This window comes from Equus asinus, chromosome 15 (genome assembly GCF_041296235.1).
Source record: "Equus asinus isolate D_3611 breed Donkey chromosome 15, EquAss-T2T_v2, whole genome shotgun sequence".
Classification (NCBI taxonomy): domain Eukaryota; kingdom Metazoa; phylum Chordata; class Mammalia; order Perissodactyla; family Equidae; genus Equus; species Equus asinus.
In genome coordinates, this window is record NC_091804.1 from 29,660,020 (window position 1) to 29,678,157 (window position 18,138).

Genomic DNA, 18,138 nt, shown 5'->3' on the forward strand with positions numbered 1-18,138 from the left:
GGCTTCTCTGGCCACACACAGCAAAGGTGAGGGCGCCCACCCAGACTGGAGCAGAGGCCTGACCCCTGCTCCCAGAAGCACAGACAGTGGAAGGCTGACCACTGACCAACTTCTGTTTGTTCTTTCACCACCTCATTCCACAAAGGATCTGAGACAGCAAAAGCAAACAGATAAATAGACCAAAAAATCCCACATTAAAAAATAGAAACATAAATATCCATCAGGAAAGTTCCACACCAGAGAAGGAAATGAAATGCAGATATTCAGGTCATACAGTGATACACACAGTTTCCAAGCTACTTGTTGGACTCTGAGCTTCCTGGTGGCCAAAGAGAAAAGGGAAACTTGATTAGTTACATGGTTTCAAGGAAATAGAAATATTCAAGGAAAGCTAAACATGTCTGGATCATTATTCCCCAAGGACATTTTTTGCTGTGGGAAGCCATCACTGATCACTTCTTTTGTTCTCCCCAGATTTGCGAGATAACGACCCATTCTGTGTCCTCCAAGCTGCAACCTTATTTACAAACACTGCCAGGTGAGGGCTGGGCGGGGTCAAGGAGGCTGGGATAGAAGGGGGAGGGGGTAAGGGAGACAGAGAGAGTGTGATGGAGCCAGCAAGTTTCCCAGGCAGGCCAGGTCTTGGGCGGGAATGGGTGAAATAGGTAATTTTCAGATGGCACTTGGCATTGGATCACTATTGGGCTGGGTCCTTGAGGCAGGTCCAGAAGTGAGATGGGAAAGCAGCCCACCCCTACTCGTTCCCCTGCTGGAGCCAAACAACCAAATACCCCCAGCTCTCTGAAGCCTGAGATCTGAGGCTGCTCATTTCTCCTGTCTGGGCCTCAGTTTCCATGCCTTTAAAATGGGGACGATTCTCTCTGTCCCCAAGTGCTCAGGAAACTGTGAAGAGCTGCGGTAGGTGGGAGACGCCCTCTCTGGCCGCGGGCTCACCACGGGCCATGCACCCAGCAGAATTGTCTCCCCTCGGCCTCCCAGCACCTCACTAAGGTTGCTGAATTCTCCCAAATTTACCTGAAGGATACTGAGGCTCAGAAAGGAGCCGTGACTTGCCCAAGGTCACAAAGCCAGTGAGAAGCAGAAACAGGATGCAAATGCAGGTTTTCTGACTCCAGAACCCGTGCCCCAAACTGCAACCTGGGCTGCCTTGCCCCGGAGCCCGGCGTGACCAGCACGTGGTACCTGCCCATTTAAGACGCATTCCTCCCTCCAGGCCCCGCCCAGCACCCCAGGAGCAGGGCCCATCCTGGGCGTGGGCAGTGCAGTTGCGGTGTCCGAGGTTTGGCCCTGGGACTCAAACTCCCCTCCTTCACGCTCCAGCCACCGTCTGGGACTCGTTACCAATTCTGAGCCTCAGTTTCTTCTGTATCATGGGAGGAATGGCTAAAGGAGGGGTCAATATTTATTTAATTCTCATTGGTTACTGCTGGGAAACAGAAGCCATTCAGGCCTGAGCCAGTCTGGGCTCAGCCCGGGATGTTATCACTGCTAATAAGGATCCCTTCTGGTTTTTGAGCCCTTACCATGTACGGGGCGTCTTCGGGTCACCAGTCTTGCCCCGTCCTACAAACAGCAGAAGGTGACTTGGAGAAGTGAAAGGACTCGTCCAAGGTCGTAGAGTTTGATTCAAGCGCAGGTGTCTCTGCTGCTGTGCTGTAGCCACATCTCAAGGCTGCTGAAAGAAGGGAGGGAGGTGATGTCTGTGCATGTGGGGTGTGGGTTCATTTCCCTTTAAAGGGAACTCAGGGAGGGCTCCTGGAGGAGGCAGGAATGGAACTAGCAGTGCAGTTCTTGATTCAACTTTCAGGGGATGCTAACGCTGCATCCCAGGCCCCAGAGATGCCATTCAGCTCATGGTCCGTCTTCTTTCCCTCTAGTGACAACCAAAATAGACAAAGTGGCTTGGATCGATTACTCGCTGGTGGCACCTCTGAGAGTCACAGCTGAGAACCTGGATGGGCAGATGAAGGTGAGACTTGTACCGAGAATCATATAGGCTCGCACCTTGGCCTCGGACCCTCCCGGGGCTCCCCATCAACCTTGGAAACAAATCTTACAAGGACTCCACCCCCTCCTCTCTATCCTCACCGCTCCCCCTAGTCCACCCTCTGTGTCTTCTCCCTGTTCCAGCCACACTGACCTCCTGCCATTCCTGGAATGTTTTGCACCTGCTCCCTCCCCAGGGCCTTTGCACTTGCTCTACCTTCTGCCCAGGGACTCTCCCAGAAATATCCATCCAAGTTCCCCCTCCCTTCGTTCAAGTCTTTGCTGAAATACCCTCTCCCTGGAGATGCCTTCCCAGGCCACTGTCGCTGAAATAGCTCCCTCCTCTTCCCCCATGGCCGGCTTTATTTTTCTCAGCAGCACTTATTACACACATGAACACACACACACATGAACACACACACCTGAACATGCACATACACACACACACACAAGATGCTGAAACAAGTACGTACAAAAACCACATATACAGACGCAGAAATAAACGCACATATGCATATTCACACGAGTCCTGCTGCACATACCGCTTTACAGCTTTTTAAAAGCAGAACAGTGTGACTTGGACGCCTTCCCATGAAAGCTCCCCCTGCAGCCCTTTCACTGGCTGCTGGGTCTTTGAGGGGACAGCTCGTGATAAAGTGGGTGGACAGCGCCCCCTCCTGGAACATTTGGGCTCTTTCTTTTTTTCCCACGAATGTAACCAGAGCTGCCGTGAGCATCCTTGCCCCTGGATCCCGCTCATCCTTGACTATTGCCGAGAAGTGGAATTGCGGGTCCACATGGTATACTTTGTAAAAGTATACGTGATGCAACAGAGTAAAGGATTTAAACCCTGCCTAATTCTCCCCAGCGAATGAGGAATGAAAATGCCCTATTGATGGTCCCCCCCCCCCCAGGCTGCTGCCCAGAGCGAGTGACCGTCAGCCCCAGGGGGTGTCAACCCCCACTAGCCCGGGTTCTAAGCATGCGCACACAGGGACGTGTAAACCCATCGCGATTTTCCGGCTAGTCTGAACGGATACGCAGGCTTCTTCCACTTGCTCTCCTTACCTCACAATGTGTATAGAGATGAGTCCTGGCTGGGCCGTTGGTCCATCTCATTAGGCTTAGAGTCACGTGGTAATCTACAATATGGGTGGGATGCTCGGTCATTTTAAATGACGAAACGATTCAAAGGTACAGAGAATATTACGCCCTCTCATGTACCCACCACCCACATGTAAGAAATGTTCCCATTTTGTCATATTTGCCTCTGATTTTTTAAAATGAAATACTGTAGAAATAAATAGGCCAGGCCCCCTTGGGCACCCTCTCCAAACCTGCCCGTCCCACCCCCCTGAGATGATCACGCCGATGATGTCAGCGTGTGGCCGTCCTGGGGCTGTTTACATCCTTTTACTACATATCTGTGTGTGTCAACAACTCTTCTATAGTATGTTTTATAGGCCTTTCGGTTTTACATAATGGTATCCTACCATATGTATCCATCTACAATTTGCTCTTTTATAACTCGACGTTATTATTTTTTAGCTAAACGATCTGCTTTTGCAGCATGTTGCCAAATTGCTCTTCAGAAACATATAAACATATATTCTCCAGCAGCATATGAATGCTCTCACCAAAAACTGGGAAGGATGGGTTTAAAATACACACACACTCAGAACAGCTTAGCTCTCTCTTTAAAAATTTTGCTAGCTTGATAGATGGAAACAAACAGAATCTCATTGTTCTATCAGTAGCATTTCTGTGCTTATTTGTAAGGTCAAGGCAGAGCCGGTGGAGCGGCTGGGGGTGTGCTGCTGGACCCTGGATGGCCGGGGTCAGTTCCTGGCTCGGTCACCTACCCCGAGTGACCTGGGGCAAGTCACTTCACCTCCCCCTGCCTCAGTGTCCTTTTCTGTAAGATGGGCACGACCACACCTACCTCACAGGGTTGGCGTGAAAAGCACGTAGAATCTAGCGCGCAGGAGGCGTTGATGCTCCTGTCGGTTTCCGGCCTCGGCGTTCCCCTCTGTGAATGCACGATTGGTGTCGCCAGCCCATTTCTTCCTGGAATGGACAGGTCAAATTATGGCTCCTGAAGGATGCCCAGCCTCACTCTGTCGCCTCCGCCGCAGGGGGAGTTTTTCAATCCGGCCCACCGTGACCCGCCTCCCTTTGCTCCGCCGGCGCTGGCCTTTCCCGCCGACCACGACCGCATGGTGTACCTGGGCCTCTCTGACTACCTGTTCAACACGGCCGGGCTCGTGTACCATAAGGCTGGAGTCCTGAAAATGACCCTCAAGGACAGCATGGTAAAGCCGGGCGGGGGGCGCAGGTGGGAGCGCACGGGCCTCCGAGGGCAGTGGGCTTGGATCCGAGTCTGTTCACACCAGAGGAGCTCCAGGTCCCGACTCTAGAGTCAGCCAGACCTGAGGGCCGATAGCAGCCCCCTCTGCTCCAGCTGGGTGACCATCACTAGCTTTTCAACCTCTGAGAACCTCAGTTTCCTCATCTATAAAACACCAGGGACAGTAGCTTCCTCTGAAGGGTGGAACGGGGGTGAGATGAGATGTGACCGCGTGCAAAGCTCCTATGCAGGCCTGGCTGTAGGAAGCACGGGCTGAATGACAAAGCGACCGAGGACTCGCTAGGTGTCAGCTCTGTAATCCAGCCTTAGCGTCGCATCACCATTAGTGTCCTCATCGTCGTTGTCTCTATTCGTGGCCAAGTCCCTCTCTGGGCCTCAGTTTACCCACCTGTAAAATGAAGAAATGACCATCCTTTCTAGTCTGGGTGCACCCTGATCCCAACCTGGTCACTGACATGTGGGGCTCCTCCTCTGCTGCTCCTGGAAGAGGGACCAGGTTCTCACTCTCTGTCGTGGCACCGAACGGATGCGGAGCCCCCGCAGGTCACCTGTGGAAATAAACAAAGCCCACCCGAATGAGAACAATTCAGGGCCAGGGTCAGCTGCCATCACATGCATCTGGCAGAGACTCATAGGCAGGCAGGGGGTGGGAACGCCTTATAGGGAGCAAAAGTGAGGTCTTCAGACATGCTCTGTGGAGGCTGTCTCAAGGGGAAGCTGGAGGTGGGCCAGCAGATGCCGGGCATCCTATGTGATCGCTTTGGGGAGAGTATTTGACTTTGTCCGGGGCAAAAAAATAGGGCAGCTGGCCATCACTGACCACGTCCTGACTGTTCTGGGCTGCTTGCCACAGAAGTTGTGGGTCTGGTTCTGTTGTCACATCTGGTCTGGGCATTGTCTGCCTGTATAGTCAGTCTCTCTCTCCTCAGATGGGAATTGCCTCCTACCCCTGATCTGTAACAGAACCCCCCAGAATCCTCTCTTTTTTTTTTTTTTGAGGAAGATTAGCCCTGAGCTAACATCTGCCACCCATCCTCTTCTTTTTGCTGAGGAAGACTGGCCCTGAGCTAACATCCATGCCCATCTTCCTCTACTTTATATGTGGGACACCTACCACAGCATGGCTTGCCAAGCAGTGCCATGTCCACACCTGGAATCTGAACCGGTGAACCCCAGGCTGCCAAAGCGGCACATGCGCACTTAACCACTGCACCACCAGGCCAGCCCCCCCAGAATCCTTTCTTCTTCTTCCCTTGCTTACAGCTTCCAAAGGAATCCAAATTCCAACTGACAACCAAGTTCTTCGGAAGGTTCCTGCCCGAGGTGAGAAAGCGCCTGCTCCCCTTTAGTCAGCTCAGGAGGGGCTGGGGAAGACGGGTCTGCCGAGTGCCTAATGAGAGCCCCTCTCCAGGTCCAGAGGCGCCCCGGCCCGAGAGAGGGGCAGTAGCTTGTGCAGCCCGTGCACAGTGCAGAGAATGGCTCGAAGCCCCCGGGCACTGAGCATAAGGGTGGAGGCTGGGGCTGAACCATTCAACAGACGGTTGCTGAGTGCCCGCCCTGTGCTGGGAGCCCCACATGGGCATCCAGCAAAACAGACCGTGTCCCTGCCCTGCCAGAGCTGCAGTCCAGCCGAGAGAGAAAATGATTATTCAGGCACCCAAAACACCAAAAAAGAAGATGCAGACTATAATAAGTGAAGCCACCAGGTCGATGAGGTCACATTAGACCAGGCAGTCACGGAAGGCCCCTATCTCAGTTGGCTCGGGCTGCCGTAACAAAATGCCACAGACCCGGTGGCTTCAACAGCAGAAATTTATTTCTCACCCTCTGGCGGCTGGAAGTCCAAGATCCAGGTGCCCGCAGATTCCGTTTTTGGCGAGGGCTCTCTTCCTGGCTTGGAGATGGCTGCCTTCTTGCTGTGTCCTTGCTTGGCCTTTCCTCTGAGCACAGGCAGGGAGAGCCAGCACTGCTGTCCCTTCTTACAAGGACACTAATCCCATAGGATCAGGCCCCCCCATGACCTCATTGAATCTTGATTACTTCCTTAGGGCCCCATCTCCACACACAGCCACATTGGGCTTAGGGCTTCCATAGTATGAAATTGCAGACGGCACAAACACTCAGGCCTTAACAGGCTCTCCAGGGGTGACACTTCCAGAAATTTCTATAGAGAAGGTACTGGTGTGGAAGAGCTGTGGGGGGAATTACTTGAAGCTTTATTTGCATAACAATCGCATCATTTTTATTCAGACTGAGAGTTTACTTGGGGGAGGTTTGGAGACCAGCAGAGCTGAGAGTGTCGCCAAAGCCCACCTCAGTTCCTCCTTGAAACCACCCCTGCTCTCTAAGGAGGCAACATGTGAGCTGAGACCTGAAGGAAGGGAAAGAGCCAAGCTATGGGAGAGCAGGGGGACAAGCATTCAGGGAGAGGGAACAGAGTGTACAAAGGGTTTTAGACGGGAAGAAAGCAGGTCATATTTGAGGAACGGGAGCTGCATGTGGCTGAAGTTGGAGGGTAAAGGGGTAGAGGGATGTGGAGTGGGCTGATGTTGGCAGGGCACCAGGTGTCACATCGTGCAGTCTTTAGGATTTATTTGGAAATCAATGGGAAGACATCGCAGGTGTTTATGCAGAGCTGGGACAAGACAGGATTTAGAAACATTTTAGGGGCCGGCCCAGTGGCTCAGCGGTTAAGTTCGCACATTTAGCTTCGGCAGCCCGGGGTTTGCCGGTTCAGATCCCGGGTGCAGACATGGCACCGCTTGGCAAGCCATACTGTGGTAGGCATCCCACATATAAAGTGGAGGAAGATGGGCATGAATGTTAGCTCAGGGCCAGTCTTCCTCAGCAAAAAAGAGGAGGACTGGTGCTAGATTTTAGCTCAGGGCTAATCTTCCTCAAAAAAAAAAGAAACATTTTAATAAAATTGCTCCCTTTGTTGGTTGTCCCCGCGGGGGGCTGAAGGTGGCCAAAGTGTTCCCCAACATGAAGATGCAGTTCTTCTTCGGAACCGCCTCCCCACCACAGCTCACCATGAGCCCCGCTGGCCTTGTCCTCACCCCTACCTTGGAGGCCCAGGCCTACGTCGTCTTCCCCAACTCCTCGCTGGTCCCCCTCTTCCTGCTTGAGATGGTAAGCTATTCCCGGGTGTGGGCAGACGGGGAGCCCTGGACAGAGCTGAGAGCACGGCCCTCGGGGTCAGGGCCGGCCGGTGTAAGTCCCACCCAGATTCCATCCTGGACTGTGTGGCTGCAGGGTCTGAGACCAGAGCCACTCTACTAACAGACATGCATTCATTCAATTACGAATCCCGTCGTTGGCTTGAAATAGGTGTACTGCTTCCAGTTCATTCATTCCTAACATTGGTCCTACAATTACGCATTTGTGTATTTGTTCACTCATTCATTTATTCATTCGATTATTTATTCATTCAATTATCCCTTAGGCTGCTGACTTGCAAATGCTGTACCTTTTCTGCTTCGTACACGCATTCATCTATTCCGTTGCTCATTCACTAGTTCACTTATACGTTCATTCAGTCGTTCATTCGCTTGTGTATTTGTTCTTCCATCCATCGTTCACTCATCCATGCATCTTTGTTTCTGTTTTCACTTGTGTGTTTAATCCTTCGCTTATCCAAGTTTTTATGACCCTGCTGATGTGTGCATTCAACCATTTGGTCACTCTGTCACTCCACAAACACTTGGTGGCACCCTCTACGGCCACCAGGAGTGAGGGCTGGACTCTCTCCCCCCCGAGGAGGCGCTCACAGGCCTCGGGCACATCTGCCCGCTCTCCACTCAAGACCCATTTTGCCCACTTGGCAGATTCCGTGGGTTCCGATGGGGTCACCTTAGGTCACGCAGACAGTGGGCAGAGAGCTGAGGTGGGAACCTCAGTTTCCCAATTCAGTAAATATTTGTTGAATGAATGAATGAATGAGTGACTGTGAGAATAGGCCTGGCCTGAACTCCAACCCCCGAGTCTGTCTCACCTAGTCCACGGGAGTGGCCTGGGAACTCTGCAAGGGTCTCGGAAGCAGAGGGGAGAAAGTGGTAATTGGTTGAGGGTCCAGGACACACCAACAGGCACAAAGCAGGAGTCCCCCCTTCCTTGGGCTCTGTGGGTCTGCCCCTTGGCGAAGCTGACCCTCCTGGTCTTGGAGGCCCCGCAGAGCCCCGGCCCCGGGTCGGGACTTCACCTCTTGGCTTGCTGCTTTGCAGAGCACGAACATTTCTCTGGAGGTCAGCGCCAGGTCCAACAGGCTTGTTGGCAAGGTCAAGATGGACAAGTAAGTGGGCCTGTGGGGATGGGAGGGGGGCTGCCCATCCATTCTTGGTGCCCATGGGCTAGCCAGGAGCTTACGACGTGCCAAGTACTGTTTCGTTGCTTTCCTGTTCATCCATCACATTTAGGCCCAAACAGTGCACCATGGGCACAATAGCCCCATATTGCAGACAGTGAAACAGATGCTCAGACGTGAAGTGACCTGGCCAAGGCCATACATTGTAAGGTGACCAGTCATCTCAGTTTGCCCAGCGTGTCCCAGTTTAACACCCCTCAGTCCTGGGCCGACTCATGGCTGGGCAGCGCCTGCTGGCGATTCTGCTCCACACTGAACCACAGCATCCCCCAGCCACCCCACATCCCTGGCCTTCCTCGGCACTTGGAGGACCCACTTCAACTTCGTCACACCCGGTCCTTGGTCTCGGTCAGCCGCGCCCTGCCGGGAGCCTCTGGAATCCACGTGACCGGGTTGGAGTCCGGCAGGGGAAGTGGCGGTTGGGCCAGTGGGCTCTGGCGTTGAGGCTGCCTGCACCTGAAGTGCGGCTCGCCTCGGCAAGCACCGGACTCCCCAAACTTCAGTTTCCCTGCCTGTGAAACAAGCCCAACGATTATCTTTTGCCAACAGCATCGTTGTGGGGACTAAATGAGGTATCCATATGTGCTGAAGTGTTTGGGACACTTGGTAAGCAAGAGAGAAAGAGAGAGATGCACAGAAAAAGAGAAACACAGACGTGGGGGAGAGACAGACAGACAGATGGAGAGACACATTAAGAGGGAGACTCTGAGAGACAGAGACACAAGAGGAGGAAAGAGGAGAGAGAAGGAGATTGTCAGAGAGAGGGTCAGTCTCTCGGGGACCCCAACACTCAGACCTGGTGTCTCTCTCTTAATCAGCTGCACGCTGTTTAAACTGAGTCTTGACCCACCTTCCTGCTCACTTCTGCCTTCTCGCTTGCACAGAGCTGTCCTTCAGCTTGAGATCAGCTCCTGAGGTTTCTGTACTGCTGAGTTCTCTGGGCATCATTTTGACATGTGTTACTCCTTTGGAAACATGAATTTCATTTTCCTGGAAACACCCGCGGGCCTCTCCAGTAGAGGAGCCAGAGAGGATACAGCTGGGTGATGGCTGAGCACAGACTCTGTAAAATATGCAGGGTGGAGGTAGTGAGGGTCCAGGGGGCAGGAGTCCTGGGGCTCCCAACTCCTGTTGAACAAGAGCGAACTTTCAAGTTTTGTATGGTATTGAAGACAACAGGAGTTTTGGCATCAGAGAGACCTGTTTGAAATCCTACTTTGCTAATTGTAAGCTGTGTGATCTTGGGCAGATTGCTTGACCTCTCTGAGTGTCGGTTTCCTCGTCTGTAAATGGGAGTGTGATGGCTCTTGCCTCCTACGGTGTTATAGGAATCTCAATGGGATAAAGTACTCAACATAGTGAATGATAGGGGTTCATTAAAATGCCATTTATTTCCCCCTCTCTGTGAAATCGCTGTTAAAATGCCATAATGGCTGTAAAGAGAGGATAGTTTATTTGCTCAAGTAATTGGAAAGTCCAGGGGTTTCAGACAAGCATGAATCCAGGTGCTCAAATGATGTCCTTAGGACTCTGACTTTGTCCATCTCTTGGCTCTGCCATCCCCTATTGCTGGCTTCCTTTCCCAGCAGGCTGTCACCAAGTGATGGCAAAAATGGCCACCAGCCGCTCCCTAATTTTCCTGGAGAAAAGAGAACACCTCGTTCCCAATATTTCCAGCAGAAGTCCTGGGACCAGCTCTCACTGGGCCAGCATGGGTTGCAGGTCCATCCTTGAAGCAGTCCCTGTGGCAGGGGAGATGCACTCTGCCCTTCGGCCAGCTCTCCCCACAGCCCAGCACTGACCATGTAGGGGATGGAGTGGATACTGGGTTGGGAAACCAGTGGCATCCACCAGAACGGGCCCCTTCTCCCCAGCAGCTGGGCCCTCGGCAGGGTCAGGTGAATGAGGTCTCAGCTTCCCCTCCCCTCTTCACAGGCTGCTCCTGAAACTGAAGCACTCGGTCATTGGCTCCTTCCCGGTGAGTCTGAGGCCCGTGGTGCCTCCTTCCTTCCCCTGATCTTGAGATAACTGTCGTGAGGGCCGCTCAGGCTCATGGCATCGTTTCTGGAGGCCACCGGTTCATTTGCATCTAATTTGCACCTGACATAGTGATGGGAGGAGCCCTGTGGGCAGAGAGACCTGAGCTGGCATCGCTGCTCTGTGCTTACTAACTGTGGGCCTTGGGCAAGTCACTTCTCCTCTCTGAGCTTCAGACCTTCCCCTCAAATCAGCGGTGACCCTTTCTACCTGAGTGAGTGTGGTGAGATTGAAATGGGGTTAAACATGCGCAATCTGGAACAGAAAATCTCAACAAGTGTTTGTTGAATGAGCAAGTTAATTACTTTGTTGAGCACCTACTATGTGGCAGGCACTGCTCCAGGTGTGGGGATATGCTGATAAAGAAGACAGTGACCCCCTTCGAGAGCCTTACATCATGGTGGGGAAACAGACAATAAGAGGTGAAGATCGTTTCAGTCATGATCAATGCAATGAAAAACAACATGGAGGTGGGGTGGAAAGTGCTGGGGAACCTTGAGGTTAGACCCTGTGATCCGGGAGAGCCTCTCTGAGGAGGTGATATTTGGGCTGAAGGAGCCCTGAAGGGGAAGATCTGTTGCAGGCAGAGGGAATAGCAGGGACAAAGGTCCTGTGGTGGAAACAAGCTTGGCGTGTTTGGGGAATGGAAGGAAGCCAGTGGGCCAGAGCAGCGAAGTAGGGGGCAGAGGAGGAGATGTGGCTGGAGAGGCAGGCAGGGGCTGGCTCACCCGGGCCTTCTGCGCCACAGTAGATTGTGTTCCAAGGGCAGTGAGAAGCTGGTGAACTGTTTGGTGCAGGGAGTGACGTGATCTGATTTATACCTTGACAAAGATGGCCCTGGCTGGGGCGGGGGAAATGGATTACAGGGGATGAGAGTCAGACCACGTGGATCAGTGGGGAGGCTGGTGGTTTGTCCTTGTGAGAGGTGATGGAGGCTGGGACTAGGCCAGGAAGAAAGAGGAAGATGTATTTTGGAAGTAGAATTAGACAGGACTTGGTGAGAGGTTTGGTGTGTGTGGTGAGAGAAAGGGCGATGAAGAAAGGCCTAGAATTTTGGCTTGAGCAGCTGGCTGAATGGTGGAGTCACTTACTGAGATGGGGAAGGGCAGGTGGGAGGGAGGGGAGGAGGCCCCTCGCCAGCCCACGTGGATGATTTCACTCCCCGGAATCACTGACCGTCCTTAAGGAGACTCACCCCTGCCTCCCCACCGGGGCTCTGGGATTGAGTTCCCCATGTAAGTAGCAGCTAAAACGCTCTCCAATAGCCGTCCTGAACGCACATCGCCCTGTGACTTCCATTAGAAGCCACGGCTGCTCACTCCGTCCTCAGCGACTTACTACACGTGGCCGGAATCTCCCAGGGGGCCTCTTGTCGAGCCCCTGGAGAACATTTCCTTAGATCTCTGAAATGCCCTCCAAGATCCCCTCCGCGGGGGTGCCTTGTAAGCCACCCAGCTCCAAAGTCAGACTGTCCCAATGTCCCCTCCAAATCTGATGGAGATCCAGCCAGCCGTTTCCATCTGATAAGATTACAATAAACGGAAAGATCCTAAGCGACCTCATTGTGTTTTCCTGGAGATACTGGTGCCAAGCCTCTCTCAGTGGCTTGACCTTGTCGGTAACTAACTTCTGCTTCTGCAGAGAATAAAAATGTAAAGTTCCCAGATTCATGGGAAAAAGGGCACCACATTTGATGAACCCAGGGAATTACCGCCTGGGGAAGGAAACTCAATTGTTCCAGAAACGAAAATGTACATATTTACAAGTTGTAAATGTCACCAAGACACGCAATCATCTTGAGGGTGTTACATTATTTTTGAAAAACTTTTTTTATTGCAAAAGCAAAACATATACATTGTAGAACAATCAGAACCTACAGATTTGCAAAACAAAGAAAATCAAGACCATTTCTATTTTCACCACTTAGTTAATAATTTTTTTCTTTTTTTTTTTTAAGATTGGCACCTGAGCTAACAACTGTTGCCAATCTTCTTTTTTTTTTTCCCTGCTTTTTCTCCCGAAATCCCCCCAGTACATAGTTACATATTTCAGTTGTGGGTCCTTCCAGTCTGCGGCATGTGGGACACCGCCTCAGCGTGGCCTAACGAGCGGTGCCATGTCCGCGCCCAGGATTCGAACTGGCGAAACCCTGGGCCGCCACAGCGGAGCACACAAACTTAACCACTCAGCCACAGGGCCAGCCCCTAGTTAATAATATGAGGTGTGCCCTTCCTGACCTTTTGTTGTGCATGTTTAGTAATGAAATGGAATTACGTGGTTTCTATTGCCTACTTTTCCTTACTCAAAAATATATCCTGAATATCTCTGTGTTGATAATGATAGTTCTATAATATCAATAACAGTTGCATAGTATTTCCTAGAATCCAAGTGCCACCATGTCCCCAGATGAATCTCCAGTCATTGGACATGTAGGTTGCTTTTCATTTATTGTTTTGGTTGAATGTATCACTCTGATGAGCATCCTTGCCTCGACACTTCTGCCACACCCTGCGTCGTTTCCTGAGGATAAACGCTTCCCGGGCGTGTTGGCTGGCCCACCAGGCACACGCATCTTTAAGGCTTTTGATAAATATTGCCAAACATCTGCCAGAAAGATAGAAGCAATGTGCCCTCTAGTCTGAGGATGCGTTTTCTTACGCAAAGGTTGTCATGTTTGAATCCTCTCTGAGGACCTCCCTTGTCTCTGCCCTGCTCTCTGCAGTCTAGAACATGCTTTACATCCGGACCTTTTAGAGTGAAAGACATCACTTCAGTGACCTTGATCGGGCTGCAGACTCACACGTCCTCACTTGTGTCCATCTCTCGGTGGTTTTCCCAGCCATGGGGTTGCTCTGCGTGGGAGGGGGGTGATGGAGCACTGCTGAGGCCGCAAGGCCCTGACGGGGGCCCCGTCCTCTGATTTCCAGGTGCAGTTACTGCAGTCCATCATGAACTATGTCGTGCCCACTCTGGTGCTTCCCAAGGTCAATGGTAAGGAGCTTTGGAGAAACAATTCATTTTCCGTCCTGGGGGAAGCAGAGGGGTTAATTCCTAGAGCCACCTAATGCCCGGCCCCTGCTGTGGGAGCTGGTCACCTCAAATGGCCTCTGCCCCGGAGAAGGGATGGAAAAAAGGGAGCACAGGAGGTGAGTTCCTACTGCAGGCCCATCCATTGTTTCAGCCAGCCCTTAACGACAGCGCCATGCGAGGGGGGATATTGATATCTTCAGTTTTCAAGCGAGGCTATAGAAGATCAGAGGAGTTCAGTGACCTATTCCAGGTGACAGAGCAGGTGAGACATGGAGCACAGGTGTGATCCCAGCTCTGAAGCCAGAGTTGGTCTTTTCCTAACTCTGAGAGAAGGGCCAGCGAAGACGGGCTGAGCTTGCTCACCACCCTGGTGACGCCTGCAGAGTCAGGGGAGAATAGAGAGAGGCCCACATAACTGTGACTGGAACAGCCAGCAATCATACATTAAGACAACAAATTAGTATAGACAGTGTGATTGATCCTCCCACCTTGGCACACATCTCTTCATAATGACCTGGGAGACCAGATTTGATCTAGAATTCTCCAGGGTTCCAGTTCAGAATGTGGTGGTGCTGGGGAGCCGGCCCCTGGCCACTGACCATCTCTGCTTTCATCCTAAACATCGACGGGCTTCGTGTGCACACGAGTGGACACCCCCAATGGCATGTCCAGGGACTGTCCACACCCCTGCAAGCAGCCGCCCCTGGCTGTCACTCGGGCCTGGTGACACCAGCAGTGCTGTGGGCAAGAGGCCTGCACAGGTCTTGGATGTGGACGTGGGGCCGATGGGGTGAGAATGTGAGGGTCCCAGGTCTCTGGAGCACGGTGGAGGACAGGGCAGGAGACCCAGGGCAGCCTTTGTTTCAGTGCCCGTGCCAGCCCCTCCCAGAGCTGGACACACCGGCTCAGGGAGGGCGCCCGCCTGGCTCTCTCGGGTCCCTGCCCCTCCACCCCTCCCCTCCCCCGGTCCTTACCTCCACCTCCGTTACAGAGAGGCTGCAAGAAGGCTTCCCTCTCCCGCTGCCCAGCCACATCCAGGTCTTCAACCTGGTGATTCGGTCTTACCAGGTGAGTCCAAAGGTCTGTGTTCACCAAACCTCCCACAACACTGGCAACCCACTGCTGGAGAGCTGCCTCCGTGCCACCCGGTACGGAGCGCCTTCCGCCCTGACGACAGCCCTGGAGGGTGGGGGCTGTGAATGACGGAGTAGAGAGACCATGACGCAGGAAAGCCAGCAGCTGCTACATGAAGCCCAGGGTCAAAATCAGGTCCCTGCTTTTAACCATCATTGTCCCCACACTGCTCCCATGGAAGGGGAGCTCACTGGTGGCCGCTGAGCCTCTTCTATAAAGTGGAGGCGTGTACATATTTGGCAAATACGTATTGCTTGCCTTGCTTAGCATCCAGCATCCTTCTAGGCCCGTGGGGTGTAAAGCGCGGTCAGTGTCTGGCGGCTTTAGATGTCGGGATGGACGGCCTCTGCTTGCCTTTCTCCTCGTCTCACCGCCCCCCCACCCCCACCCCACCGCAGCATCTGTCCTTGGGATGCTTTCTTCTCTCGGCTTTGGAGACCCCCTCTCCTGGTTTTCCAACCTCCTCTCTGGCTGTTGCCACCTGCTTGGCTGGTTCCTCCTTCCCGGAGGGGATTCTCCAGGCCCCTGCCCTTCCCCCACGATCCGCGTTCCCTGGTCACTTTCATCCACTCTCTAGGGCTGAACAGCCACCTTTGTGCCATCCAGTGGCCCAGCTGCACTTCCAGTTTCTTCTAAACTCCTGACCTGTGCATCTGCTGGCTTCCTCGGTGCCTCCACTCTGAGGCCCCCTACACCCAACACATCCCAACAAAGCCAGTATCTCTGCAATGAAACCATTACCCACCATCGCATTCCTTACCCGGACAGTGGCCTTCCTGATAACCTTGAGGCCCCCGGGAAACCCCCTCACCACCCAGATTCCTCACTCTCCCTCGCTCCCAACGTCCTGTCAATCAATCCCCAATTCTTCCAACCAGGGAGCTAACGGGGCTCAGAGACTTAGGAAAACAGCTGAGAGCACAGAGGAAACATCCCCCGTGTTCCCCACATTTTACCAAGTTTTTTTTTTTCAAAAAAAAAATACCCCATGGGGCAATTTAACTTCTTCATTTCTGAAAATCCTGAGTGAAGGGCATGAAAGAGCAAAGAGAAGTGGTTTTTCAGCCTTGCTTGGCACAAGGGCTCCCTGGGGCTGCCATGAGGCCGGGATGACAAATGAAGGCCTCCATGCCGCCCGGGGCTCCCCACGGCTGTGAAGGAAACAGCCACAAGGGAAGTTGCTGGCACATTCATGGGCAGTGATGTGCAGGCCCCGGAGGCGAGACCCCGAGGGCCCCGCATTCGCTCTGACCTTTCTGTCAGCAGACAGGCCCCCCTCTCCTCTCTCCTTCCCGACAGGCAGGCTCCCCAAGTTTCCTTCTAGAAACCCAGCAGCCCCACACCCACCAACAAGGGGTGCCCTTCCAGCTGATGACAGTGTTTCCGTCTCTCCCTAGAATTTCCTGCTGCTCGGCGCAGATGTTCACTATGGCTGAAGTCGCCATGGGTGCCCGGGGCTGTCACCCACACCAGGAGGTGAGGGGTGGCCAGCACCCACTCCTGACCGGCCTGTGGGGCACAGGCTGCCTTTCTCCAGGCATCCCTTTCTAGCTCTTGACCCAGAGACCCTTGCAAACTTCTCTGAATTCAGATTCAGAAGTGATCTAAACATGGGGGAAGCTTGTCCTTGGAAAAATGTGTCATGTGTATTTTGGGGATTATGAGCTTCTTTTAATGGCTAAGTCGGCATGGTCATTTCCTCCAGGGATTGCATTTCAATTGTAGCCACAGTATTTCTCTTTGTGCTTCACAGAAAAAAAAAAAAAAAAAAAAAAAGGCCTGCTCTTTTTTTTGATGGACTGCTGTGTGACGGTATGGTTTCTTGTTTGGTATCCATGCATTCTCCCATCGGCTGTACCTGCAGCCCAGTGCACAGCACAGATACAATCACCTCTTTACTTCTCTAATTACTTCCTTGAGTCCTCACATCCCTCTGTCAGCAAAAAGCCCCATCAGGGGCCGGCCTGGTGGCGCAGTGGTTAAGTGTGCGCGTTCCGCTTCAGCAGCCCGGGGTTCGCCAGTCGGGATCCCAGGTGCAGATATGGCACCGCTTGGCAAGCCATGCTGTGGCAGGCGTCCCACATATAAAGTAGAGGAAGATGGGCACGGATGTTAGCTCAGGGCCAGTCTTCCTCAGCAAAAAGAGGAGGATTGGCAGCAGATGTTAGCTCAGGGCTAATCTTCCTCAAAAAAAAAAGAAAAAGCCCCATCGTTTCTTTTGAGGACAGCTTTCATGCCGCACTGCCCAAGAGTGGGATTTCCTCAGTCCAAAAGAGTGAGTCTTGCTTCCAAGGTCCCACCCAGCGGGTCTGCCCAGCACATCAGTCCACCGGGCTGTTGTTCTTGTCACCACCACACGGTGTCGCTGTTGAACAGTGAAGCCGCGCAGCCTGTTTTCCCTGCCCACTGGGGCTCCGCGATGGTGGCCCTCCTAGTCCACGCTGTCCTGCCCAGCCAGTGGGCCCAAAGCCGAACACTGAGCCAGGGGACAGAGCCCACTGGGGCTTTTTCAGTCACTCACATCCCAGGACCCGCCATATCACCAGCCCAGACTGTCCTTGGACCCTTGGTGAGTTTCCTTGGGGACTTTGGGCCATTTCCTGCCATGGGACATCGGGTGTGGCTATCTCAGGCCGTTAGGCAGGTCCTACTAGCATTGTACTTCACACCAATTGGGCGGTCCTGGAAGGCCCCGTTAGCTGCTGACATTTGGTCTGAGACAGAAGGATGAGGAAGAGTTTGGAGCAGGTAGTGGGTGTGGGACGACATGACCAGCTTTAGTTTTAAAAACGTTTTGTTGTCTCTTCTGAAAGCTTTGGAGGGGCAAGAGTGGAAGGCGGTGGGCACAAATTAGGAGTCTGTTGTTGTCATTCAGACTTCTCCAAGTGGGTGATAGTATAAACGGAGAGACGTCTTTGTAGTGAGGAAAAACAGATAAAAGATATTTTTACAACTGTATTTTTAAAGAAAAATGCACATGCTTCTGCTAACATCATTGATTCTCTGTTAAATGGAGGTAGAGGGTCTGGAGCCACACAGGGGAAGGGAGGGACATCCATCAAGCACAGCACATGAGCGACTTGCTTTAATCCTCACGGCACTCTCCATGCCCCCAGGTGGGAATTGTTCAATGCTTTTAGACTGAGTCACTCTCCTTGGGTCACAGAGCTGCCATGTGACAGAGCTAGGATTCCCCCCC

General features: G+C 52.8%; 1 protein-coding gene across 2 annotated transcripts in view; it reads left to right on the forward strand.

Moving 5' to 3' along the window:
- The window catches only part of BPI (bactericidal permeability increasing protein), a 32,153-nt gene extending 15,416 nt beyond the window's left edge, over nucleotides 1-16,737 (forward strand). The window contains exons 7-16 of one of the 2 annotated variants that reach the window (XM_014847182.3): nucleotides 475-538; nucleotides 1,899-1,990; nucleotides 4,143-4,319; nucleotides 5,639-5,698; nucleotides 7,340-7,507; nucleotides 8,599-8,666; nucleotides 10,674-10,716; nucleotides 13,703-13,766; nucleotides 14,797-14,873; nucleotides 16,337-16,737. In XM_014847182.3, coding sequence (XP_014702668.1) covers nucleotides 475-538; nucleotides 1,899-1,990; nucleotides 4,143-4,319; nucleotides 5,639-5,698; nucleotides 7,340-7,507; nucleotides 8,599-8,666; nucleotides 10,674-10,716; nucleotides 13,703-13,766; nucleotides 14,797-14,873; nucleotides 16,337-16,375 — 852 coding nt within the window. In that variant the 3' untranslated portion in view covers nucleotides 16,376-16,737. The remainder of the gene's footprint in view (nucleotides 1-474; nucleotides 539-1,898; nucleotides 1,991-4,142; nucleotides 4,320-5,638; nucleotides 5,699-7,339; nucleotides 7,508-8,598; nucleotides 8,667-10,673; nucleotides 10,717-13,702; nucleotides 13,767-14,796; nucleotides 14,874-16,336) is intronic. The other variant, XM_044748675.2, reaches the window with a different exon arrangement.
- The last annotated feature ends 1,401 nt before the right edge of the window (nucleotides 16,738-18,138 follow it).